Source organism: Agelaius phoeniceus, chromosome 6, assembly GCF_051311805.1.
Source record: "Agelaius phoeniceus isolate bAgePho1 chromosome 6, bAgePho1.hap1, whole genome shotgun sequence".
NCBI lineage: Eukaryota > Metazoa > Chordata > Aves > Passeriformes > Icteridae > Agelaius > Agelaius phoeniceus.
This window is the reverse complement of record NC_135270.1, coordinates 12,133,375-12,160,487: the sequence shown is the minus strand read 5'-3', so window position 1 is coordinate 12,160,487 and position 27,113 is coordinate 12,133,375. Positions and strand designations below refer to the sequence as shown.

The 27,113-nt window shown below is 37.5% G+C and overlaps 1 protein-coding gene across 6 annotated transcripts in view; it reads right to left on the bottom strand.

Annotated features, from left to right (window-relative positions):
• The window catches only part of SBF2 (SET binding factor 2), a 231,713-nt gene that overhangs the window by 35,520 nt on the left and 169,080 nt on the right, over nt 1-27,113 (bottom strand). For all 6 annotated transcript variants that reach the window (XM_077179816.1, XM_077179818.1, XM_077179820.1 and 3 more), the window contains exons 18-27: nt 14,424-14,594; nt 13,279-13,535; nt 11,882-12,054; nt 11,550-11,623; nt 10,978-11,173; nt 10,199-10,326; nt 7,835-8,010; nt 6,755-6,900; nt 2,834-3,032; nt 994-1,190 (exon numbers count right to left, since the gene is read on the bottom strand). In XM_077179816.1, coding sequence (XP_077035931.1) covers nt 994-1,190; nt 2,834-3,032; nt 6,755-6,900; nt 7,835-8,010; nt 10,199-10,326; nt 10,978-11,173; nt 11,550-11,623; nt 11,882-12,054; nt 13,279-13,535; nt 14,424-14,594 — 1,717 coding nt within the window. The remainder of the gene's footprint in view (nt 1-993; nt 1,191-2,833; nt 3,033-6,754; nt 6,901-7,834; nt 8,011-10,198; nt 10,327-10,977; nt 11,174-11,549; nt 11,624-11,881; nt 12,055-13,278; nt 13,536-14,423; nt 14,595-27,113) is intronic.

Sequence of the window (27,113 nt, the reverse complement as noted above, 5' to 3'; positions counted from 1 at the left end):
TTCATTGCCCTCATTGCTCATCACTCCAACTAAAAAATGTTCCCACAAAACACTGAAGAGATACATTCAATCAAGTGTTATAGCAATGAATATTCAGCAGATAATCAGTGATTCACAAATTAGCCTTAACAGTCAGTCCAGATACTGTCTAACATTAAAAACATTTTTCTAATATCTTTGAAATAATGAGATTTTAAAGGTGCATTTGACACACACAAAACCTCAATATGTCTGATAAAATTGCTCTTAAAAGTAAGAAAAACATGGTTTTCATAAAGGTATTCTGTGAAGGAAAAAATATTTAAATCATAATCTTCAAATGACTTTTATGGCACTTGTAATAAGTGTACAGTATGCTTCTTATAGGTTTTGAAAAATTCTACAGAACACACTTGAATAGAGTGAAAACTTTTACTCGCCTTTTAGCCATTACTAGGGAGAAATGCAAACATAAACAGGACATAAGAACCTCTCTGATGCTTTAATGAGTTTTTGGTACTCCAATTCGACCTCACATTTCCTTTTCCTCCAAAAATAAAAATTATGGCCTAATTCTGGAATAATTTCTAAACAACTATCAGTTTGATTAAAGAAAATACTGACTCATTCTTGGCATGAAATTAACTCTGAAAAAGCCATTAGCATGAGATGGAAATCCAGGCAGTCAGAAGTATCCTAAACACTGCCTGTGAATGATGGAAGTCGATGAATGTTATTTCCAAAGTTAATGTTACCCTAATATTATACTCCTCTGAAAAACTAAAACAAACTATTCTGATAAATCTTGTGTTGGTCCAATCTCTAAATTATTCATTCACATTTTCTGAACTGCTTTCATACCATTCAGGATTTTGACACATGGTCACTAATAACATCAGATAACCGCTTACACCCTGAGACTTCTGGTTCAACCAAATCACTGATTTTCCTCTGGCAAAATCAGCATTTCCACGTGAAACTCCTTCTACAGAGAGCCTGGCTGCACCAACTCACCCGTGGGATGTGTGTTCTGGGATTTGAAGAGGCCCACCACACTTTTCCCATGGAAGCCCCCAGACCTGAGGAGCAGAGTGCTGTTTTTGGCGTTCTTCCAGCACACCACGGGCAGGCGGTTGTGGCGGTAGCAGCGAGCCACCCTCTGCAGGCTGCTGTCCTGCACAGACTGAGGGACCACCAGCAGCCCAGGATAGCTGCATGGACAGCAAAGGGAAAAAAAATAAAAAAAATATTAAACAATTAAAATTGCTTTCAAAACGCTCAGCAATAAAAATAACATTTCTAAAATTACAAGCTGAAAACACATCTTAATGAAATACACTTGAACTGTCTTAATGAACTTAATGAATAGCACTTTAAGTCTTAATGAAATACAATTTAACAGTTAGAATTACTTTTATTTTTAAAGTAATTTTTAGTCCAAGCCTAGCAAATACATTAAGCAAACTGCATTTTAAATAGAAATTAAATTATGAAAAATTTTTAAGACTCTCATTACTAATCACTTTCCATTTAAGGTTCTATTTTATTTGGTAGTATTTTTCTTCTTAGCACATCTCTTATCTATCACTATAATAAAGCTGCATTTTTAAGCATGACAGAAAACACAATTTTGAGGTACACAGATGATGCAGTAGTTCCATTTTGACAATTGTATATGAAATATGAGAATTGAAAGGAAAGAATGTTAGATTGCCTGAAGTATCACAATGAAAACAATAGTCTTTCGTTTATGGAAAAATATATTTAAATTTTACAGTTGGAGTCCTTGGAACAGAGTGCTTGACACTGCATTTTTGTGTTCTGTTAAAACATCGCAATGCACTAAGAGATTAGAACATTCACTGATATAATACTTTAAAGATAGCAAAAAAAGCAAGATGGTAGTTTTGTTCATGTTAGTGAAAGAAGGATTCAAACAATATGAAATATAATTTTCTATTGCCTCCAAAAAATAAAAAATCAACTTAAGTGCCAATTTCATGTGTTAAGAAGAGGAACAAGAAACAGCTGTTACTAGATAATTGCTTAGTAGATAACTTTTATTCCCTCTACAATATACAGTATTTCTGCAAATTCAATTCTTGGACATTTATTCAACTGCCCTCAGAAAAATAAATGTACATGCTATTTACAGTCTACACAGCAACCACAGTAATATAGCAGTAGGTAAGCATTTATATACTGACATTTGTAATTCTTTCAGATACTAATTATAGTTAAAAAAAAGCCTAGAGAGTATTAAAAACTCATGGTTTTAGGGGAGGAAAGGGTTGTCCACATAATGTTCAAAGCATAATGAAAATGGACAGATTTCATGCCTTCATCTGCACTGTACTCCATGGTGACTAAACAAAACCAGTACTCTAGACAAGTCAGAAAACAAGAAAGGATCTAGTATTTTTCTTCTGTGCCCTTCTTCCTGGCAAGTCCATTGTCCATAATGAAAGCAATGACCAGCCTAAACTGGCTCTAGAGAATGCAAATGTCTTCTGATATGACTCATGCAGATAGGCTTTTGTATTAAAAGTAATTTTTGTGGGCAGTGTCAGCAAACTACATCAGCTTTCACAACAAAAAGAAAGGACTTAGTAACGCTGATGTGCTAAAACACAGCATGTGACTTTCAGCACATGACAAACTTTGAAAGTAAATACTTTCATGAAGTGAACTCTAACACACATTTTTTAATTTGAAGAAAATAGTTATTTATAATTGCTTCTGAAGCTTGCTTTTTTATTTCGGAACAGAAGAGATGCTAAATGCAAATACATTAATGCAGCTATACATACAAGTGTCTCTAGTTTCAGCTACTTCAGAGAATTGACAAACTCACCTCCTGCAAAGGGAATACATCCTGTTCAGTGCAGTTATTCTCAAGTATTCTGTTTTGGAGCGAGAGGAATTGGTGCTGATGGTGCCCAGCCCCAAACGCTGATAGTCTCTGAAGCAGGCTCTTTCCACTAACTGCTCCATGGTTGATTTTTCTGATGCTTTCAGGGTACCACTGGTGTGCAGCTCACTGTCATCTGAAACTAAAGGGAATAATCTTACTGGGGAGGCCAGCAGTTGCACAGCAAACAATGCTACTTTCTTCCAAACAAGTTTGTGTGCTGCACTCAGTGATGAATGGCAAGGTCCAGGACATGCAAACCACAAACCTCACTAAATTTATAAACACTAAAATAGTATTTTAGTTAGCAAATCTGACTACAGCACCAAGTTACCTACTGGCATGGCTGACATCTCTCTAGCTAAAATCCTAGAGAAAGTTATTCACATATTCATTGGAACTGAAGACAGATAATATTTCTTTACCAATTTACAATTTCTTTACAGAGTCATTACACATTCAATATAAAAGTGAACAACACAATTTTTTTAAACTATCTTCAGAAGAGGTAACAATCTTTTTAAGGCTTTAAATGTTTCAGTGTTGTAATTTCACAGGAGATGACTGTTGGGTTCTGAATGTCTCAGTTTCAGTGTCAGGCAGCAGCTTTCTTCAGCCGTGCATATCAGCTGCCCTTTCCAAAGCAGAAAAAACTTCAACCATGAGAGATAAAAAACTATGTCACAAGTTCAAACTACTCTGAAATTCAAGTCAAGCAAGGTCTTTGTACAAAACCTGCCACCTGCCTATTAGTGACACTTTCAAGCATTTCCAAATACTTCTGAGAGCAGATTTACTGCTCACAGCACGTATCAGTTACTTGCTACCACCTCAAGCATTGAAATATGTGCATATGAGACCTATTTCTTCATGGATGAGGCACTGAAAAGTATATGAGGATTTAAACTTAAAACAGGACTTCATAAAAGTGGAATTTATTTAGAAAATAAAAATAATGCTATGATTAATATTTCACTGGCAGTAGACAACATTCAGAATTTACAGAAGTAGTACCTCTGATTTTTTTTTCTGTACATCTTAAGCATAAAAGCTAAATGAAAAAAATTCTTTCCCCTTTCAGCTACAGAAATAAAAATCTTTATTTTATCTAAATAATAAAGTTGAACACTCTGGATCTCCCCTCTTTTCCTTCTTTTTTTCATATTTGTCATGGTAAGAAGAAGTCACAGAACATCTCAAGTATGAAGTCCACTAATGAGAAACAAATTTAAATGAGCTTTAGAAATAATTCTTTTGGGTCATACAAAATCTTGGTATTTAACATTTTTGAATGGAAAGCTATAACTGACTCAAGATGAGGGTGCATTTTGTGAAGTATTTTTTCCTAAATGGATTTTTCTCCCATGAAAGCAGGTACATTGGTGATCAGACTTGGCAAAATACTCTCCTGTGCATAAAAAGCTAAACATAAGAGCTCCTATCCATGTCCTTAAGCTGAAGAGGGAGATGAAGACATTTTGCTGCCTCAAGTTTAACATGATTTATTTGATTTTGAAAAACTAAGTAAGGAATAATCCCTCTATTTTACTGTTCTTGAGATATGACTATTTAGAAAAGAAGGTTTCTGTCTCTTGTTTTATTGAACACACCCATATGACTACTATAAGAAAAAGAATTTACTAATGATTGAGATATTCTAAACTCTGAAAACAAAGAGATGAGGAGGAATTTGAGGGAAATCAGATGTTCATTGGCAACAACTCATAACTACAGTACTGTACCCAGTTTTCAAAATCACATTGCAAGTTAGATGTGGACTACCTAAAGAAGCCTGAGAAGAGAGCAATGAAGAGGATCAGAAGTCCATCAAGACTAATAAACAAAGAACTGAAAGAACTGCATAGATTTAACATTGAGAAGATAACAGAAAAATACTACAACAGATCATAAATACATCATGCATTGCAATCAGAACAAGGGGAATCATCTCATCTATCTGTATACAGTGGCAGAGTAAGAAAGGGTTTAAATTGCAGCAAGAGGATGTTTAGTCCTGAATCTCAGAAAATTGCTTGTTTTCTCCAGCATTAAGGATGGTTTCAGCATTGGTATGAGCTGCCTAGAATTGTGGAACCTCCACCTTTGAAAGCTTTTAAGAAGAAGTCAGGCAACACCTATGAGGAACAGATGAAGTATGTTGATCTTGCCTTGGGGCAGAGAGTTGGACTACTTGATCTCATCAAGTTCCTTCCAGCCCTATCTTTAACAATTCTTTTTCAAGTGCATCACCTGCTGTAGATAGTTCATTGTTGGCAGAGCTGCATAGTTTCCTATACTTCAGTTTTTGAGACTTGCAAACAAGTCAAAACCAAAGCCAAAGCCCCAGCAGTCATTACTAAAGGAATTGCAGGGATTGCTGCCTGTGCTCTCTGCACTCTGTCTGGAGCAGAGGCACTGCTGCTGACAGCTCCCTTCCCTCATGTGCCAGTGCTCCATGGAGAGAGAGCAAACTCAGCCTCTGGTCACATTAACACATTCCCAGCCAAGACACCTGGAAACCAGGTCTAGAGACTCACAAGTTGTAATTTTAGATTTTTTTTAGGGAAGGAAAAAAGTGACTGTCACTAATCTTATACAGCACCTGTGTTCATGGAAGAATACTGCTGTTTTTTGTATCAGCAGTGCAAAAACTCTGCAAACTTCTTCATCATCAAGAGACTGTGAGTACACAGGTGTACACTGTGCTTGGTGTCTCTGGGTGAAGGACACAAAATCATCCCAAAATCACCCAGTTCCAGCCTGCAGAATTGCTTCTGACCCAAAGAACACATAACATCAGAGCACATGCTAACTCAGCACTTTAGGATGATGCTGGAAATTCAATTAAGAAGGTAATTTTTTAGCACTCTAAAGACACTCTGTTTTCCAAAGCTTTCTTTTTGCTTACTTCTCCTCACTTTATCTGGAATGAAAGAAGAGAAACAGTATTTTGAAGCTTGCCTGGAATGGCTTTCTTCCATTTCAGAGAGAGCAGAGGCTTCATTCCTGCTTTAGACAACTCTCATACATCTGCTCCTAAGTCACATGAATTGCCTTGCTCAGTGACCAAGTATTCAACAGCAAAATTCGGCTTGTTTGATGTTTGGAAGAAATTATCAGTGTTTGAAGAACACTTCATTATCTGAGATGGCAATGTTTTTTTTTTTTAAAGAAAGAATGCTTTGACAAAACAACACCTGTTTATGTACAGGAGAATCTGGTTCCCTCTAGTGGTTTGTTATAAATTAGCAGTGGTCCAGAGAAGGATATCCAAGCAGCATTTGGGAGAAGGAAAAGAGGCTTTTTGGGAAAAGTCAAATGCCACACCATCACACAAACAGCCCAAACCTCTTTCTACCTTCTACCCCAAAATAATTTCAACCAAAAATATGGGAAGTAGTATTTTCAGTAGTAACGAGTTCTGCTGCTTTCAGAAATCATTTCTCAGTTCCACATCCACAAAAGTCTCCAATTTACTCCCTCTTGCACCTCACCAGTGAATGCTTCCTCATCACAGACTAGCTGCAGGTGTCAGACGTCTAGAGATAAATGGAAGCTGCAGCATGCTTCTGTGCTGTTTCATCTCCACTAGCATGATGTAAAAATGATCTAGAAGATATCATATCTAAATAGTTTGATAATTAAAAAGCAATCTAGTACTTTGCTGTACCACTGAATTAAGCCAACTTCCTCTTCTCATTGCAAAAGAAAACACTCACTAAACGCTTCTCTTGAAGCCCTTCTCTTTCCTGTCTAGGAAAACGCTTCAATTTCTTCTTGAAGGCATTTTTCATTCAGTATGAGAATGGAAGCATAACAGGACAGGTTTATTAACCAACATGGACAGAGAAATCACACTCTTACCAGAGATATCATCCTCTTCATTCCAGCCAGGCCGATTCCCTCTCTCCTCCACTATGGTTCCTGTTTTCTTCTTCAGTAAGTACTGGCGCCCTATTGTCATCTTCCCAGCACGTTTTGCTCCCTTCACAATGCTTTTGGAGAAGGTACTGTAAATCCAGAACAACAAAAGCATTTGGAAACATTCATCTGATTCTGCCTGATAGCATTTACAGATTTCTAGAGAGAACGCAAATAAAATGGATTGAACCGTTCTGCACTTAATACAACAACCGTAAACTTCAGAAAAATTTCTTCCTATGTTAATTTTTAAACGAAAATTGTATTACTTTAAGATAAATTTGTGTCTTTTTTTTTCTACTGGTAATGAATATCATCATTAAAGAGGTTCATTACCAGTAGAAAAATTCTTTAGGTTTTTTTCATGCTTTAGTTTTTTTTATTTTGCTAGTACTGTGATAAAACTAGAAAGTTGCCAAAGTAAAGGCAGGAAAGATAGAAATTATATTTAAGTTTTAGGATTTCATTACTAGCTTGGGATTCTATTTCCTGTGTCAACAATGCACTAATCAACAGAGAATCACAGGAGCCACCACTCTGGAACAGACTAATGGTGCAGCTGGTCCAATAAAAATTAACATGGAACATAAAATTCAAAAGAGGACCCAAAGCTCAAACTCTAAATTAAAAACCAGTTGGGCAAATGCACAGGGTAAAATTAATCCTAATTCTCATCAGGCTTTAAGCAGCTAGGCTACTAATTATAAAGTAATACACATTCTTCTTTCCATGTTGAGGTTGCATAGCTCAAGTTGCTACTTCTATTTTGTGTGTTTCAAAATGCAATAATTCAATTCTACTGCAGAAAGAAGTTTAGATCAATATTATAATTCCTATTCCAAATAAATATCTGTACCCTACTAATCTATTTCTTACTCAGGAAATACAAAGAGATGCAAACTAGCAATCACTTAGTTTGACATGATCTCCACTTGTGCAGAGCTTTCAGGTTGTTCAGTGCATTTGGATAACACAAGACAAGAACATCAGTAGGAAGAGATAAGAAAGGAAGAAAGGCTGTACCGGAATGAAGTGTTCTTTTCTTTCTGTTTGGGGAGAATTATCTGTGGTGCTGTTTGCCCAGCTGCAAAGGCAAAAGTGCTGAAGATGGACTGAGGGTAGCGGAACTTCATCAATTGTTTCTTAAATATTTCCACCACTTCGGGACTGACTTCTTCATCAAATGCTACTTTAATTAACTGTGTATGAAAGACATGACATGTTAGAAACTGGAAAACAATCTGAGAATTTCAGAAATTGAAAGATTCTAAAATATAGTAGCAAAATTCCCATACTTTCACAGTATTATGACCTTCAGAAAATACAAATACATGTACATATGTCTCATTTATTTTGACGACTATTACACATTTTAAGAATTTTTTTTTTCCTTTTTTAAATTCATGTCCTAATACTAAGGTATCTTCACTAGGCAGCATCTGGAATTCTCATAAGATCAAATACAAAATATTTTGGTAAATCCAAGTTGTAGCGCTGGCACTAAGACATCTACAGCAGTTCAAATTCTGGTCACATGGGACAGATTAGCTGGGAAACAGTCTGCCAGCTCTGCCCCTACCCTGGGAGCTGAGGTTGGTAATGCACTTCAAAGACTCAGCAAGCCAGCAATTTCAGCATTCATGTGTCACAACCATTATATTTCTATTACTAAGATGTTCCAATTTTGGCCTCACCTTGCAAAGTATAGAAAATTGCTAGTAAAAAAGGTGATAGTGAAATCTGCTCCTTAAAAAGGAAATAACCTTGTGCTATTCAACACTGATCCATCCACTTGATTAAAAATGCTTTTTAGAAAGGTTCTGTGGGGGGGAAAAAAATCCCATCCAATCATCCTCTGCTGAAAGCAAGTCAACAATTCGGGGAAAACAAATAAGAGACAGAAAATACGGAATCCATAAAAAGGCCCAGAAGAACTCTAAGAATGTGGAGAAAACAAACAAAGAAATATCCTAGAGCTCTGTTTCTGAGCACATACCTAGACACCTTTTAAATTCCTTTGCTAGCGATCTAGGAGGTGGATTTCATCCTTGCTTTTCCAATTTCACTTGTTTTGTAAATACTTTCCAAATGACTAATGGCTCTGTTGTTCTAGGACCTCCTTGAAAGGAGCCCTTCAGCCTTTCGGGGTTACACAGATCTGAAGTTTTAAAGATACCAAACAGCATAGCTGCACACAAACCCATCTGAAAATCATAATTAATAAAGAAAGGGGAGGGGCTATTTCATCCCCTGTGTTGAACCCTGGCTGTTACATAGGGGACAGGGAATAAACTGTTTGTGGCTTGTTTTTGTTCTCATAACCTAATACAAAACTATGCTAAACAAAAGCAAAGATGATGTTTGACCCGAATCCAGCTCTGAAAACACTGAGCTCTGTCTGTATTTATCACATCATTGAAGCATGCTAAGTATTCTGGTAAAAAGATTTCTGGAAAATAAAAGTCCCCTCAAAAGTCCACAAGAACAACTTTTTTTTTGCTAGTTTTACTCATTGACATTCCTAATTTTGTGCTTTTGAAGAGGATACTGAAGGATGAACAGCTAAATCATGTTCATTACTGTAAGGAATTAGTAAAATGCTGTTTTGTTATGGTTTCAAATGTTGGAGTTATTGTTCTCAATGAAAATACGCTTCTGCAGTCAGTCAACCCAGCAAAGTATTTCATATCTTAAGCACTGCAGTCTACTTTCAGTCCATGATACAGAATTCTTTGCTTGCAGCTTCTGATCTCTTAGGGTTTGACCACAGTTTAAGATCAAAACCAAGAAGGAAAATTCAGGAAAGATTGCAGGATTCCTAATTTTTACCAGCACATCTCTATCAATTGCCCTGCAATATACACTTCTGCTGAACACACTGATGGGACCCTACAGAAAATTCCAGGATCTGTGCCTGTCATATAGAGGCTCATTGGTTCTACCCTGAAGATTCCTGGAGTGCAGCTTCCATGTGCAACATTCCAGGACTTTCTGCCATGGATTTTAACAGAAAGCTGGTGAAGTGACAAACCTTGAGAAGAAAGCAACTCTCAGAGCTTTTCCATATTGATTCCATGTAGCTGGAGGAGAGAGGAAGCAGGTTCTCCCTAGGCCTCTACCTACATGCAGGGATTCTGGACCAAAACCAGCCCTTTTCTGGTTCCAAAATAGGTGAGGAAAGCAGTGAAGGAAATCCAATGTGAAAATAGCAACCCTCTGTAAATACCAAGAGGGCCAAGAAATGCCAGGGTTTCTATGAGTTCTGCCTTGTCTATTGACCTTACAGGGCAGAGAACCAGACTCCTCACAAATACCAGGGCAAAGTGCTGCTCGTAAATATTCTGAGCTGCCGGTAGCCACATAAATTTTCACAAAACTTCCTTTTACCTGAAAAGTGGCTGAACTGATCTGCAGCCCTTCCTGCATGCTCTGCTGCAGCTGGTTCTGGATACTGATCTTCTTCTCCTTGGTCATGGAGGCGATGGGAAAGCTCCGGATCACGGTCTGCTCCCCAACTGAGGAGACAACACAGACACTTGTCAGACCACACAACCTCTGCTCACACTCTCACTGGAATAAACAACAGTGAATAAGTACCAAGCAACATGAACATGATGGTACAGGATTAATTTCAGGCAAAATAGCCGAAAAGTTTGCAAATTCCTAAAGCGTCATTTGTAATCTGAATTTCTACTCCATTTCAGCTGTGATTATTAGAAAAATATTCTCCTTCCTTCTGAGTCTTTCTACATAATGGAAATGCACCCCCAAAACCTAGGCTGCTAGGGGGTAAAGAAACAATTTCAAGTTTATTCAGATTTCATAATGCAATACATAACTTATAAACAGAAATTATATACTTGATATCTTTACATATGACCATGAACTTTCCACTTTAATACTTCTGACTGACAATCTGATTAGAAATAGCAATTGTTAAACTATGAAAAAATATCATTCAGAAGAGCTGACATATTAAGAAAATACTGTTATTTCCAAGCAATAATTTTAGGTAGAATACCAACTCATGAATATTTTTCCTTTCACTTGCTTCCAGTATCTGAACAAAACTGCTTAATGATGCTGATGCTTGAGTAGGCGGACAGGCCAGCTCAAAATCCTGCCTATCTGAAGGACCACAATTACCACTGTTTGGATTTTCTTACCCAGTTGATCGTGAGGAGTGCCTTTAAATATAATTCTGTAAGTGGTAAGGAACAAAGCTCCTTCAGCAGGGAGGATATGAGGCCCTCCAAGCAGTCCTCCTGTGGCTTCCTCTCTGCCATCAGGATCCAGCAGCACACGGAGACCTTCACAAACAAATTCTTCTCCTGGCAGTAAAGTTGGCCGTAGAATTTTGGGCTGATGCAAATAAATGGAAGTGTAAGTGTAAATCAGTGTTATACCTCAGGCTAGCAATAACATTTGGCTTTAAAAGTTTAAAAACAAAATTGTTATGACACTTAGTCCAAAGAAGGGAGATGGAGTTTGGACTCAAGGAAGAGAAATGGGTCACAAAAAGCAGTGGGCATGCAACAGCTTGTTTATGATCAGAGGTCTGGCTCTACTAGTTTCATATTTCATGAGACCAAAGCCAAGCACTTTATTTATCACTAGTGGAAATTTTCTTTTAATGTTTTGATATTTCCTCATAACATTATGTGAGGAAAAAAAAAGATGACAAGGTTTAATGATTCAACTACTTGTAAAGAATACAAATACATTTCATAACACTTGCCTTCTGTATTGGTGGAAGCCTCCTACTCTCACGATGGACAGCCTCCAGAGTCTCTATGTGCATTGCTACAATGCCTGAAAAGTAGGAACACCATAAATGAAGTCTCACACAATGGGAAAGAGAAAGCTGCCCTGAAATCAAAACTCTGAGAATTCTGAAATTCTCAAATTTTGACATCAAGAAAATAATTATCTGACATTCAACAGCAATTACAGTCTGGAAAAGAAATCTAACACTCTAACTTATCTGAAGGTAACTCAAATTAACAAGTGTATTTGTTTAATTAGGAAAAGAAAGAAGACTATAAAGCACCTCTTTGTGACAATTCCTACCTGGTATCATGCAGTGCAGACCCTTGATGTGATCCTGTGTGACGCCACTTTCTGTGCAGACCTTGTCAATAAATCTGGTGATGAAGCGCACGACAGCGTTCGCAACATCATTGTTCTCTGAGTCCTCAAACCCACTCTCAGTGTCATAACTCTCTGCAACACTGCCTGCAATGCTAAGGGCAGAAATAAAAGCAGCAACAAGTGTGAACAATTCAGCTGGTGATGCACATGTGACACTTGAACAGACACTGACAAGCTGTGTGGGTTTTTCCTAGTTACAATTCACAAACCATGCTAAAAGCATATGGTGGTACCACAATTACATTGTACTTTCATTGCCAAAACTTCATGAATGATGATATTGGGCAATTTTCTCTCCATGAGTTCAACATAGATAGGCCCAGAAGAGAAAAAACAGGTTTTTGGAAGCAAGCTCTGTGTCTTCCCTTCATAAAGTCAAGTAAAGTATTTGCAACCCATGGTAAGCAAATATCCAGTTATATAGAGAAAATCATTAATTGTATATTTTGGTTACAGAGGAAAGCAATCAAAAGCTAAAAAGATTCTAAGAAAATTTTTTTGTGCATTAGATAAGCAAGCAAGTCAGTGGGAGATGTACTTTGAATGGCTAAAAATGCCTCCCATAATAATATTTGGGGCCAAATTAATAGATTGCAACATACACCACAAGCAGTCTACTGAGCACATCCTAATGCCTGAGATTAGAGGTGTGTAGTCAGCAGAAATTAGTAACTCCATGGGGAGCTTCATTCTGATAGTCTTTCACTTGATGCCAATGTACTCACATAGTGTTCTATAATTTTATCAAGTGAGAATTTGTACAGAGAGGTGATAATGAAGACAATAAACAAAGAGGGAGGAAGGCTTGTTATGAAATGTCCTGGATTTGCATGCTAGGGAATGAATGGAACTGGTGTTATACTCCTACTGCTTCCTTAGTAATTTAACCTTTGCCATTGTGGTTTAGTCCTCTTGCTTTTTGTGACCTCAGTGCCTTTCCTCCTTTGCAGCTGTTGCACAGAAATGATGATTTTATAGATGCTATACAAGTGCTGTCTCGATTTTAGGTTCATACAGTGGTTTTTCAAGTTATATAAAAACTAACAGAGTGGGTTTGGGGCTGCTGTTTTCTTTCTCACCAAACCCCACGTTTGTCTTCAACATCTGCATTACTAGATTAAAAATTCTTACTGGGACAACACAATGTTCTTTTAAATGGAATCACTCCAGACAAAATTCTGTTATTTGAGAGGAATCATGTTAGACTTCTACTCAACTACTGAACTTGAAAGGAGGTGAAGATGCTGAAACAATCTGGTATTTAGAGTACAGCCATTGTGCAAGCTGTGGCCTATCCTGTGGCCTTGGGTACCCACCTGTTTGTGACAATGCTGTTGCTTCCACTCTCCCAGTCCCCAGTGGCTGATGTCCTCAGCAGCTTGTTCTTACTTGTATCCAGGGGTACCAGCAGGTAGACCATGAGGTTGGCAAAATGAATGGCCTGGCTGAAAACTGTGCTTTCCTCATTCTGGACCAGCTCCTGCTGTGTCTGTTTATTAAGGGTTGGCCATAACCTCAGCTGCTCAGCAGCCAGGTCCATTGCTGTCTTCTCCTGGTCTGCAGGAGGTTTCTCCTAGAAGACACAGAGAAAGAAATATAAAGACATAGAAGAAAAGATAAAGCTACAACAACAACAACAAAAAAAATACTTGGCCAAAGCTTTACTTATTACATTGCCAATTAAACTTCTTCAGTTATTTAAATAATATATTCATTTAAAAAGAAAGAGCAAATAACTACCCTCAACAGGGTTTAAGGAGAGTTCTGATTATGGGAACTGAGGTTTGAGAGCAGTTTACTGAAATGCACCAGTAGCACAATGTGGGCAGATCAAAATAACATCATTGCTTTTAAGGTTTTTTTTATGCCATCCAATCTTCCATGTTTCTTCAGAGTGGTGATTTTAACTGATTTTAACACAGCTGCTCTCCTCAGCTTATCCACTTAGCTCAAATAAGAACAAGCATAAATCAGATTGAGAAATAACATGCAGCTCATGGCTCAATGCTGGCAATATTCTCCAAATTCCTAGGATGTTCAGGTGAGGGAAGCTTTTATATAAATAGCTTCCAGACCAGCTGAAACATTCGTGTTTTTATATGCTGGAGTCCAATTCTAGCATTAGCTTAAAGCAACTAGGTAGATGGCACACAGTCAAAGCAGAATAAAGGAATCTGGCAGCTGATATTAGTGACCTAAAGCCTGATGTTAAATTAATGAATAACTAGATATCTTGCAAATGCTTTTTCCACACTAAGCTGAGCTAACATCAAATTATAATGCTTTGCAGATAAATGTAAATTTCTATTATTTCTCATGTTATTGCATACTGTGTAACGCAGGAGAAAATGAAAGAAAAACATGTAAAATTGGAAAAACCATAACTTAACTCTGTGTAACCTAGGAGACAATTAATATGTGAATAAAAATATTACTCTAATATTTTAATAGAGTCTCCTACCTTTTGTTTCAACTGCACTGCATGGTTGTCATCTTTGGCTGTAAGGTAGAGGGAGCGAACTTGATTCTGCACGTTGCTATAGAAGGTTGTTTCCCAGAACTGCTGGTTAGTCCAGATAGGATGATCTTGTACACAGGTGTAAGCAAATTGACTAACCCCAGGTGCTAATTTCTGAAAGCAAAAAATGTGCAAAGTTGACCAATCAGTCCTATTATTCAATTTCTTTTAAAGGCTATGACTTCAGAACTGACACACACATACGTGTGTATATATATATGATTAGTAGTACAGACTGAATTATGAAATATATCAACTTTTGTACTGCAATATGGGCTAGAGAAATTATCTCCAGTTTAGTGCCATTCAAGAAATTAACACACAGGAAGGTTGTATACAAGTCTAATGCCAGTGCCAGGCATGGTCTTCTTGATTCAGAGTAGAAAAATGAGAACTGAGGTAAGAATTTTGTGATAACAATACAGACCACATTTGTAATATAAAACATCTTCCTTGCCAACAAACCACAGTATTTTTAATAACCTAGTTGTACAACACAGAAATCAGTATTCAAAGAGATGAAAATGATTTCTCATTTTATTTAGAACAGTAGTAATGAAATTTAACATAAGTGTCAGCTGAGTCCTTCCGATAATCTGCATTTGTTGCAACAGCAGAAGATGAGATAAATCGTTATCTTCAGTGTTATTTACTGAACTGCATGACCCAAATCCAATTCCTGAAAGAGTGCTAATTTGGGTATGTTCTTTGAAGTCACAAGGGTCTGGATCACTGTAAAGTCTCAAACAAACCCAGAATTGTTACAGCATTAGTCATTATGAATGAACCATTTTTTTCAAGTACATCTATTTATTTAGGTTGCACTAGTCTCCCAGGGAGTTGTTTAATATTCTTGATAACCACATACAAAGAAAGGAAATTTATTTCAATGACCCAAATAATGAAATCTTTTATCATATTCTTAGTTTTTAAAAAAATAAGGCTACTACTTATTTTAAAAAATAAGTCTTGTATACTGCATGTGGCAAAGAAGCAGGTAATCTAAATTTGTGCTTACAATTATTTCTGCAGTAGACCTGAAGAATGAAGTAATAAAGTACATTACTGGGTGCCTCATTTAATGGTTTTCACTCACAACACTAGCTATTACCTGAAACACACAATATCTAGAACTTAGATTTTACTGTAGTGATTATGTTCTGAACCACTTTCCTGGAGGGCATGAATACTACTCCAATTAGTATTTGTAATTGCAGAATTGTACAGAACAGTCAGTACTTACAATATTTCCCTGGCTGGCAGTTGGGCATTCAAATGGAAGGGCAGGAAATTACAACCAAAAATTTTGCAGTCTGGTTTACAGATTTCCGGTTTTGCAATTCCTCAAACTGTGTTTTCCTCTCTAGGCTCCTCCAAGTACAGCATGAACTGAAAGTCCTGATCATGTGCCATGTACTTATTCCCTATCAAAGGTTCTTGAAAATTCCATATCTGAGGAAAGGCTATGTGACATGCTAATAAAATTTACCCAACTGAAGCGCCTTCTTGTGCTTAGCCATCTAAAAGTGAGCAGAATCATTTTAATTCGATCATAAAGAATTTAATAAAAATTTCTTGGTAACCTGTTAAGAAATCTATATCTACTCAAATAGTGTTCAATGTGACTTTGTTTATTTAATGCAGACTGAGAGAGCAGATATCTGGTTTGTTTACCAGATGCCTCAGTTTCAGTTATGGTGCAGCTCATGGAAGATCACAGGAAATGATAACTGATCTCCCACGCCTGATCCAGCTGCTAAATCCCAGAACAGGTCAGCACAAACAGGGTCCTACTCATCTTTGTAGGGACTGCTGGACATTCCCTTGAAAAAACCTGATCCTACAAAAGACACACCACAGGGGCCACAAACTGATCTGGCCCAATCATTGGCCTACCTCAAAATACAGATGCACAAAACCTGTGTTACAGAGGAATAGGGATGATGGGTAAATAATGGAATAAAAACATGGACAACACAGCTTGAAAGCAAAGGTTAGTGCTAAAGCCATGTAATGACTTTTACTTTCATTTATTATTTGTTTTTTCACTGGGACTGAATTCCCAGTCACAACAGGTCTACACAAAGGGCGTATGAATGTCAAGAAGAGGGGGAAGGTAAAAGGGGAAAATAAAGAAAAAGGGGAAAGAAAACCAAAGGAGAAAGAAAATAAAAAGTCTGCTCAAGCCTAGCTAGCTGGTAGAGTTAACTCATGTCAATTTGTGCAGTAAATGCACACAAAGGAGTGAGTTGGCTGTCAACACCCTCAGTTGCCTTTGATGACTCAACCCATGTGGAAACTGGGTAGAAAAGGGGTGATCTTTGACACCAACTCAAAAGGAAGTTTAAGCTCCTAAAAGTGGGTCTAAAGAAATAAAAATGAGATAAATTATTTTCACATGGGGACAAACATGACAGGAAAGCTGAGGGACTTTTAGATGCTCTTCCTGTGCTCATAATTTAAAATCATGAACAGCCATTTACAAAACATAATTTTTAAACAACAGAGATTTATGTTCACATATAACAACATAAATCAACACTGACAATAACTCCTAGACCAAATAAAAAAAAAAGTTTGTTTACAAAAGCATGAAAGAAAACACATCAAAAAAAGCTCAGTGATCATAAATATTGTCCTTCTCATCACCTGCATGTGTTAAAACAAATGGTAAAACCTGATAGTGGCCAGAGCACAGAATCAAAATCAGGACTTGCAGTTCCTGGCTCTGCCAGTTATTTTGGGCAAAATCACTTTGGATTCTCTGCTTGTTTGGGTTAGTTTGTTTGTAAAAAAAGCAGTAACAATACCAACCTCAAGAAGCACACTGCTCTTCCATGCAGCCTAAACCCATGGACTAAAAATACTCTTGGTACAAACACAAGCATTCCATGAAGTTTGCAGTGTCTATATTTTCTATGCTGAGAGCTCTTAGTCAGCCCATTTCCCTAGAATGGAAACTCACCTAAAACATCAAAAGGGCCCCCATGTTTACTGCTGCACTCCAAAGAATTTGCTCAGAATTTCTCCAGTTTAAGTAGAACAGTAGTTTGGTGTTTTCCATCATGAAATACTACATATATAAAACATATCTTCACCTAGCTCTCCACAGGGCAGCTAAACTACACTGATATTTGTGCTTTCCCTCTGTCCCAGTAACTCACTCCTGCCAGACAGAATGAATGCAGGAGGCAGCAAAAGAATTTCCTACTTGTAAGGGAAGATTTAAGGACTGAGAGCTTAAAAGAGACCCCAGAAGAAAATAATAAAAATAGTTCTGAACTGATGAAGTCCTTATTCTAAAACTGTCAGTATGACAGAAAGAGCATGGAGGTGTAAATTGTAACAACCAGCAGAAAATCAGTCAACTTCTGCAAAGGACACTGAGTCCTTTAAACAAATTAATGAAACTTAAAACCCCCAAATGCTCCCTTCCCAAATTCTGTATGAAACAGACATTACCCCTATCAAAATAATGAATTACATACCACAGTTTGTGAGAACACAAGGTAGGTTTGGGACTTGCTATGTAAGACTATACAGGCAACTTCCTGAATTCAGGAATTATCTTGCCATTATTTCCACCTTACTGAGAGGTACTGGGTAACACCTGCCTAGAATTTTTTCCCTGTTTCCCTACACTGGATATTTCTGATTGTGAAAATGGTATCTGCAGCTCACTAATATGCACCAGTTCCAGGACTCCCAAACTTACTGTGGGGTCCAGGCCCTCAAAGAATGTCTCTGTAACATTAAATTATCTAGATTGCTTGTTTCAGATAAAGAAAAGCATGTGTTGTGCTGGTCACTCAGCAGTTGCTACCCTTTACAGCATAAAAGTTTAAAGAAGGAAGTTTATTATAGCAAAGCAGAGCATCCAGCTATTGATTGTGGAGTTGAAAAGTGATTTTCAAACCAAAAAGAATAACATATGAATATACCTAATTGCTCTTTTGTCACAGGATTTTGCTGCATGTCTCTCAGTTATGGAAATGAAGGGGCAAACTCAACAGTGCACTGTTTTTTGGAGAAATCCAGTTTACTACAGAAATAAAATGTATTTCTGTCTCCAACTGACAGCTGGAGTTACTGGTTAGGATATATTTGCTGAGAAGATGCAGCAGAACAAGTGAGAAGGAGGATGCTGCTGAAGGCAAAGAGTAGCTCCTGGAGGAATCACTGCCTGTGGTCATCATCTGACCCCTCTGAGGAAGCTACTGCAGCACCTTTGCATGCCCAAGCTCCTTCTCTCCTCTACTGGTTACCCTTATCCCTGCAATCTGCAGGCTTGGACATCATCAGGACACAGGGCACTGCTAATTAAAAGAGCTGCTCCCTGTCCCTGTCCTTGCTTAGATAAACATCCAGTCAGCACCTCCAGCATGCCAGGAGCAGGTACCAGTTACTGCAGCCACCTTGCCCAAGTGATGCAAACCAAATTCTGCATGCTAACATGTTCCACCAGCCAGCCCTGCAGGCACATCCATGCTGTGCCCACACAGATCCTGCTCAGCCCAAAAAACTTCAAAGCTGTCCCCAGGATCAGCCCTGACTGACTGAGCAGCAGGACAGAGCCTTATCTGCATCCCACCTGCAGACCCCACTGCAGCACAGAGTGTGTGGCACAGAACCCCAGGATGGCTGCCTTGAGATCATCCAGCTCCAACACCCCTGCCACGGGCAGGGACACCTCCACTCTCCCAGGTGCCTCAGAGCCCCATCCAGCCTGGCCTGCAACACTCCCAGGGATGGGGCAGCCACAGCTTCTCTGGGCAGCCCTCCCTCATGTCTCATTTAACAATTTATTGCATTTAACAATTTATTCTTATTATCTACTCTAAATCTACCCTCTCTCACTTTAAAGCCATTACACACACATGCTCCAACAAGTATAATTGTACATGAATATGCTTTCAACTCTGACTTTGTGCTGCATGGATAACATCAGTCAAAAAATTCAATTCAATTGATGACTTTCCTATTTGATCTAAAGTATAAAATTATACCCACATTTATTATGCACACAAATGTGAGGAAATGTCATAAAAACATGAAGGAAGAACTGCAATGCCTCTATTAATTTCTATTTTACTGCTTTAGAAAAAAATGGTGAAATACTAAAATGAGCTTCATCTCCAACCTGAAAATCTCAGCAACAAAAAAAAGAAAACATTTGCCCCCTTTCCTGTCACCAAGTCAGACTCAGGATTGACTTCTATTTTAAAATAAAATAGTAGTAAAGTAGTCCACTAAAATGTTTATCTACTATTATTTCACCATGAAAAATAAAAGGAAGGTCAATTCATTCATAATTCAGCGCTACCAAGTCACAGCCAGGTACACTAAACCAGCAGAGGGCAATAGAATTCTAGAATTTTGCAAAAATGGGATGTAGTTCTGGATGGAGCTTTATTTACTGTATACATTTTCTGGCAAAAGTCACTTAAACATCTAATTACTCATGATCTCTAATCCTAGATTCCTGAAGGTCATGTGTCATTTACTAGACATTACTTAAAGCCACACAGAATACCTCAGATTTCTACATGGATTTCTCAAGATGGATAGATGCTAATACAAAGTTCCCAGTAACATTAAATAATACACATAATAACATACTTCTTTCTCCAAAGAGATAAAAAGAGATTTAAATAGTTCTGTTATAAAAGAAAGAAAGGAAACTAAAACCTAGAATGATGTAAGTCTAGAATGATGTATGTTCAGATCCCACAAAAAAGAGAAGACATTTTCATACTAGAACTTCACAGTTCTAAATAAGGTTAAACTCCACAAAGTGGATGAGAAATAGTTTGATTTTTCTCTCTCTATACATCACAATGAAGTTTTGGTGTGTTAAATCCATTAGTTAAGATACAGATTTCACAAATTCTCAGTTGAAGTGTTGAATCCATCTGAAGAGTTTTTCAAGTTATTTTGACACACTTATTTTGAAAGAGTTTTTGATACAGTTATTTTGAAAATATCTTAAAAAGTCACTAAATCTCTTTGGATCAGGTGGTTTAGCAGTGAGTGTGCACCTGTGAGTGCACTGGAATGGTGGCATTGGCTCTACCCACAAAAACAACCCACAGCAACAAAGTTGTTATCCAGGTCTGTGCTCAGAAATAAATAAACCCTGTAAATCTCACAAGTTTATGGGTTTTACCAATATTCAAATAATGGTTCTTAGAATTATTACCTGATACATAACTTAAAGCCCAGCTAAGTAGAGCATCTAAGTAATCCCCCAAGGGGGTAGTAAAGTAACTACTTTAAGTTCTTCTGTTACTTCATTCTAGCAGTTCTTTAATTACTATTTTCCTTCTTCTATGGGAGCTTTCTCTATCTTCACTGATCAAATTATTTCTGAATTTCTCTCAATATGCAGCATTTCCTTATCTGAGGAAACTATTAAAACAATAGGCCTCAAGTAGCCCTCAAGAACAGGATGAGCAAATTTGAAACATGTAAGGGTACAATACAGAATACAAATTGCAAATACATAAAAATTTGACAGTAGTAGATCTCACCTTGGCAATACAAATTTTATATATATATATATATATATATATATACACACACTACATGGTTCAGGTGAAGGAAAGAGGATGGGCAAAAATAGGAACAGCAGCATTATGAAGAATTCTGAAAGTAAGGATGAGAAAACTGAAATTGCACTCTGAGCTAAGCCATTTGAGAGATCAAACAAAGTCCAGTTTGACCAACAAAGAAAATGACTGTGGAGGTGCTGAATGGAAGTGCCTTACAGAGCAGGATATTGTCAGGAAGAGTTCTGCCAAATTTTAAGGTGCACTTGGGCACGTGCAGTGCATGAGGAAGAGGAGAGCCACACACCTGCCCTGTGAATTCTTACTGGCACAGTGTTATGAACTCATGACAATGAGCTGATGGGGTATGGACAAGTTCAGAGGGCTGTGATTAATCAGAGGAAGTCAAGAAGAGCATCCTACCAAGAATTCCAACTGCAGGTACCATCATGAAGGGTACAGAACCAGTAAATGGAAAAAAAAATGCAGGGATATGGATGAAAGCAAGAGTAGGAGATAAAAACTCCAATTATGGGCTTAAATCACTTGACTATGTAAGGAAGAAAAGCATTTATGACACCTCAATTCTTTGGTCACACTCAGTTTACATTGTTGGTGAGCTATCTAGGATGGCAACTGAGACATTCACAGAGCAGCAGGCAATACATGCAAATATATCAGCAATTTCTCTGCCTTACCATCTGTAAGCATCTGCTCTCATGGAAACATAAAATAATGGTGCTCAAGTCATGACAGATAATAAGGCCACAATGAAATGGAACTCAATGAAGGAAATTGTGTTTTCATGCAGAAAGTTCCATTCTACTGGGATAAGGATGTGGTGATGAGGAGGCAAAGCTGAACTTACACATATGGAAAACGCATGGGGGACTCTGTTACTTCATTTACATTCCTTCACATTAACCTCAGAAGCTTTACTAGATTTTAATTAAGCCACCAGAAATTCTTTCAGCGTGGAAATTCTAAGTGAATCAGAATTTCTGTAACACTGTAATCCCCCTTAGAAGTAACAACGTAAAGACATGGGCAACAACGAACTCAAAATTCTTAAACCAGAGTTACGTATCATTTCTAGAAAACAAGCTCAAGTGAAATCAGTTACAAATGATGTGATCCAATATAGAGGAAATGCAACAGAAAGATTTCTCCTTATTCCAGGCAATAGTGGGTCAGTCCCTCAGTAACACGAAATTTACAAAATTTAACATTTACGTCTCATTTTAATTTGGGGGAAATTTCCTTTTTTTTCTTCCTGACTAAGTACTTCCTCCCACAAACCACTAAGGAAAGGAGCTACAGATTGCTAAATGATGTTTTCCATTATGTTATCATTCTGGGAAAGCCAGCTTCTTGAACAGAGCAATGTTACCACAGTAATTGAGTTCCTAAATTCCTTGTAAAGACACATGTTAAAAACATTCTCCACTTATTCTCTCCTATTAATATGCTAACCTGTTGTATTATACTTCCCTGTTTCTTTTTTCCCCACCTAAAAATAGTTTTGGAAGTGAGATATTCTCTACTGCAAAGACATAAAATGTATTCTACTGGCATGTATTATGTATCTATCAAAAGCAAAGTGCACAAGTTAAAATCTTAAGGACCAGAGATGACATTTGGGTGCCCTGTTTGCAAGGGATACTGCAAAAGCACTCGATCATAACCAACAAGAATCCTCAGATTCCTGTTTTAACAGGAAAAGTATGTTTGCTTTTACAAAAATAATTTACTGAACTATAATATTTCTATGAAAAGAACTTTTAATGGATATAATAAAAACTTTTGACTGGAGGAGTGTTTGGAAATATTGACAGAACTTTGACCATTGCCTTAAAAATGCTCTTCCATGACCCCACTCCTATTCATAAGCACCCACCAAGAAACCACAGTATTCTCTCTCAAAAGTCAATAAAACCCTGCTTTTAGGTCATGTCTATTGAAACTCCAGCCCTAATTAACCTACTGGTGCACAGAATCACCAAGAGTAATGATTATTATTATGAATAATGATAACTGTCATGAATCATGAGCAATAATGATGACTCCACAGCTTCCTTCCAATACTTCAAACTGGCTTCAAGTATCATCATTTATTTCAAATACTTGTTGTAAGCTCTTGAGGGTAAGTATCTTCATTTTTCTGCTCTTTTGTACAAAAGCAACACCACCAGTTCTGGTCCACAATTAAAGCTCCTGGATTTTCCAGGAATGTAAATAATGCTCATATAGACACTTGATAAGGTTGTAAATGTTCCTTTGTGGTTCAGCTTCTTCTCTATTATCCATTACATGATACAGCCATGTTCATTTTAAGCAGGCAACTTAATGTATTTTTATATTAGAGGGATTAGCATTCTGAGAATGGATAAATAAAATAATTTTAGTACTAAAAATAATGTTACTTAATACTATTTCAGTCACAAAAACATTTCCATAGACTAAGATAGTATCAGAACTGGCAGGATAGAGATACAAAAAGAAAATTAATGGAAGCAGACAAAACTCCTTGCCAAGACAATAAAGGAAGTCTTTCACGATGGGAGTTTCCTAAATTAAAGCCAGCAATTCAAGAGTGAAGAATTTTAAAGTAGAAGTGATTTTAATCCAAGCACACCAGAGTAGGACAGAAAGTTTTAGAAGGAAGCACAAAAACTAAGTGCAAGAATGAAAATATTCCAGTGTAGAAAGCTAACACATTACAGAAAATCTTCCTAGCTTTCTAGGAGGCTAAAAGTATGCTGCTGATGATGAGAATTACTTGGAACAATCACAGTTGGGCAGAAATTACAGTTAAAAATCAAAACTTATGTTAAATGCAAAAAAACTCCACTAATTTTGCTTTTCTAAATTACGTACATCACCCAATAGCTTTATGCAATTCTCTGGTATTTACACAAATTCTAAAATAAACACTAATGTAATACTGTCATTGAGTAACAGAGATAATGTTAGTACCAAATTATGCCACTGTTTTCCACAGTAGGTGGACCAATATTCCCCTGATTCCAGCTGACACTAACTGTAAAATCTGCCTGACAAAGACACAAAAATGCAATCAACTCTTCACCCATCAGCACAGATTTTCCCCATCAGCCTTTCATGGAGTATCTTCCCTGTGACTTCACAGCTCTTGCTACACAACAAGGAGCACAATTCAAATTATGAAGCTTCTGTTACACAATTAACCTTATTAACCTTGAATTGGGTCTCTCTTGGAAGGGGGGGGTTAATGATAATGATTAAAATATTATAAACTGTTCTGAATTTCACTAGTCCTGCTTCCAATCTTCAGAGAAAGCCTTCATCCATGAAACTGGGAATCCCTCCTACACCCAGCTCCAGGCTCTGGAGTTGAGCAGTCATTTACTCAGGCATTTCAAGGAGTAAAGGCTTTCTTCCATTGAGTATCTGCCATAGCTGTTACTGAAACTTGGTAATCCATTTCAGCTAGGAAAGTACACACTCAAATTACTTTCATTTTATTACTGTGCTATGCAAAACACCACATCTAATTCACTATGGAAAACATTCAAATGATATCTATTGGTGCATTAACACAAAACACTTCCAGTTTCACATTTTTTTATTAATTCAGCTTCTTACTTAACTCACAATTTTGTATTCTCCTTGAAGATTATAAAAAAAGCCCTTGGACTAAAATCCTTTTCTTTACAAAAATGCTGCCAGAATAATTCTTAAGATGACCTGAATAAATGTTCTGTACTATATCGAAAGATTTTAAGTTAAATTATTTACACCAAGTGTTGTTCTTTTAAAAACTCTGAAAAAAAAGTCTCTGATTTTATGTAATTCTCTTTCCTTTTCAACAAAAGTACAGGAACATGGAGTACAAATGAAAAATGGGCAGCCATGGAGAGGAACAGCCCAATGATGCCATTCCTAAGGAGTTCAGACAGCCCCAGTCGGCAAAGCTGCAGACTCATTTCTCTCATTCCATTTCAAGCTCTACAAAAAAATTCACATCAGTATCCAACTGAAATTTTATTTGAAATTTTGTGGCTTAGAAGCATTAAAAAAAAATCAATTAAAAAAAATCAGTTTTTCCCTCTCTCCCTCCCAAGAATTACATAATTTAGACACATAAAAATTCAAAAGCAGTCTCCAGTGCATCTTGCTAAAAGACAAATGTCAATTTGAATGTAATACATCCAAACTGAGAGAAATTTTGTTGCATTTGGGTTATTTTTTGCCTAAACTAGATCAGCACTCTCCAAGCATACGGCAAACCATTAAAAACAACTGACTCAGAAACTTAAATTAATTTCTCATTTTCTAATTAACCTGTGATTCTGAAAAATATTACTGCTCTGAATACTGCCATTTAAAGAAATGCTTGTCTATAAATGTGCAACCCCATTCATAACATCTACACAGAGAAAACTTTGCTCTCAGAATAGTGTATTTTTATTACGATATTTCCTTTATTCAAACACTTCTGAATGCCGAGCAACAGGAAATTTGCAAGTGCTACTGTGGACTGTGCAATGTGGTAGAAAGGCATGGGAACACAGATGATCATACACAGTTTAACCATGACATTTTAGTCATAAAATTTTGGAAAAGATCCCTGAGGGGTGGAAAATTTTACTATAATCTGCACAATCAGGTTGAGAGGGGAACACAACTGTGTCTCACATTTGTTTGTCTACAATTCAGCGGGTGAGGGATGCGAGAGGGACTGAGCAGAGTGCCAGGGGTCAGCTGAGCTGCAGGGAGGGCAGATGGAGAGGTGGCCCCAGCCTGGGGCAGCACTGGGGTGGCAGCTCTGCTGCTGTGTCACTGTCACTGTCATTGTCAGGGCAGGCTGGAGCTGGAGCCTGCCCCGCTCCTGCCTGGCTGCCCCGGGGCTGGCAGCAAGGCAGCGTGGGGCTCAGCACATCCTGCCGGCCTGGCAGGGAGCCAGGCACCAACAGGGAGCCCAAAGCCGTCCCTGCGGATGGGCCAGTGCTGGTTGTGCAAGCACCAAACTGCTCCTGCAGGAGTTAATGCAAGGAAAACAGCATCAAAACAGGTCCCTTGCCTCTCCTCCTCTCTTCCCACACACAGAACAGGACCTCTCTTCCACAGCACCAAGGAATACCACATTTCCACTTTAGACACAGAAGAAGTGAGCACATACCAATTAGGCATGGGTCACTGGTACCATGAAAACATGGAAAAATTCTTTTATCTTCACGTATAAATACATTTTATTTATATTGTTTCAATTTTAAACAAAATTCCAACGGTATTACTAATGGTAAACTAAAACCTTTTTCTAACCCAGAAGCAAAAATTTGTTTGTTTTTGTGACATTAACAGTACACACCAAAGTCCACTGTCACTGATGAGTCACATTTTGCTAACAGCTTGTGTCCAATATTTAAAAATTTTAAAAAGCATTGGGACTATTTTTTCTAGAAAAATTCAATTATTACTCCAGGCCACAAATATGCAACCAGTGCTGACTTCCTGTCTATGACTTTAATCCCATCAGCTCTGACTTAGAGTGTGATCAAATCCTGCCTGATCAAGTTTCACAATAGATCACTCACCAGACTTCAGGGAGAATTCTGAAATTTCACCAGACATCCCAAGAGCTCCTAGCACGCTGTACACAGTGTGATGTTTCTTGTAATTTTAATTGGATCTGTGTAGAAATACCCTAGACTAGTTTTTAAATAAGCAAAGGCATTAAGACAAGATGGGTTACATCATGCCAGCTTGCTCCCTCCTTTAAATTTTCTGTTGTTTTACCAAAAATATTTTAAAATCCCTCAAGGCTAATGCATGACACAACCATTCCAAAATCTTACCAAAATCACCTCCAAGTCTTAAGTTGAGTTACTGCTAAGTTCCTTGGTTTATCTGTTGGACTCAACCATGTCCTTCTCATTATTTATACACCTCAAACAATTGCTGACTTGCTCTGTGTTCAGATAAAACACAGAGTGAAGTTATTTAGGAAGAACAGGTAATTGTTTCATTTGTGCTCTGCTTTGTCTTGGATAAATAAAATGAAACCTAGCATTTCATGAACACAACAGTAGTTCCATAAAGGAAC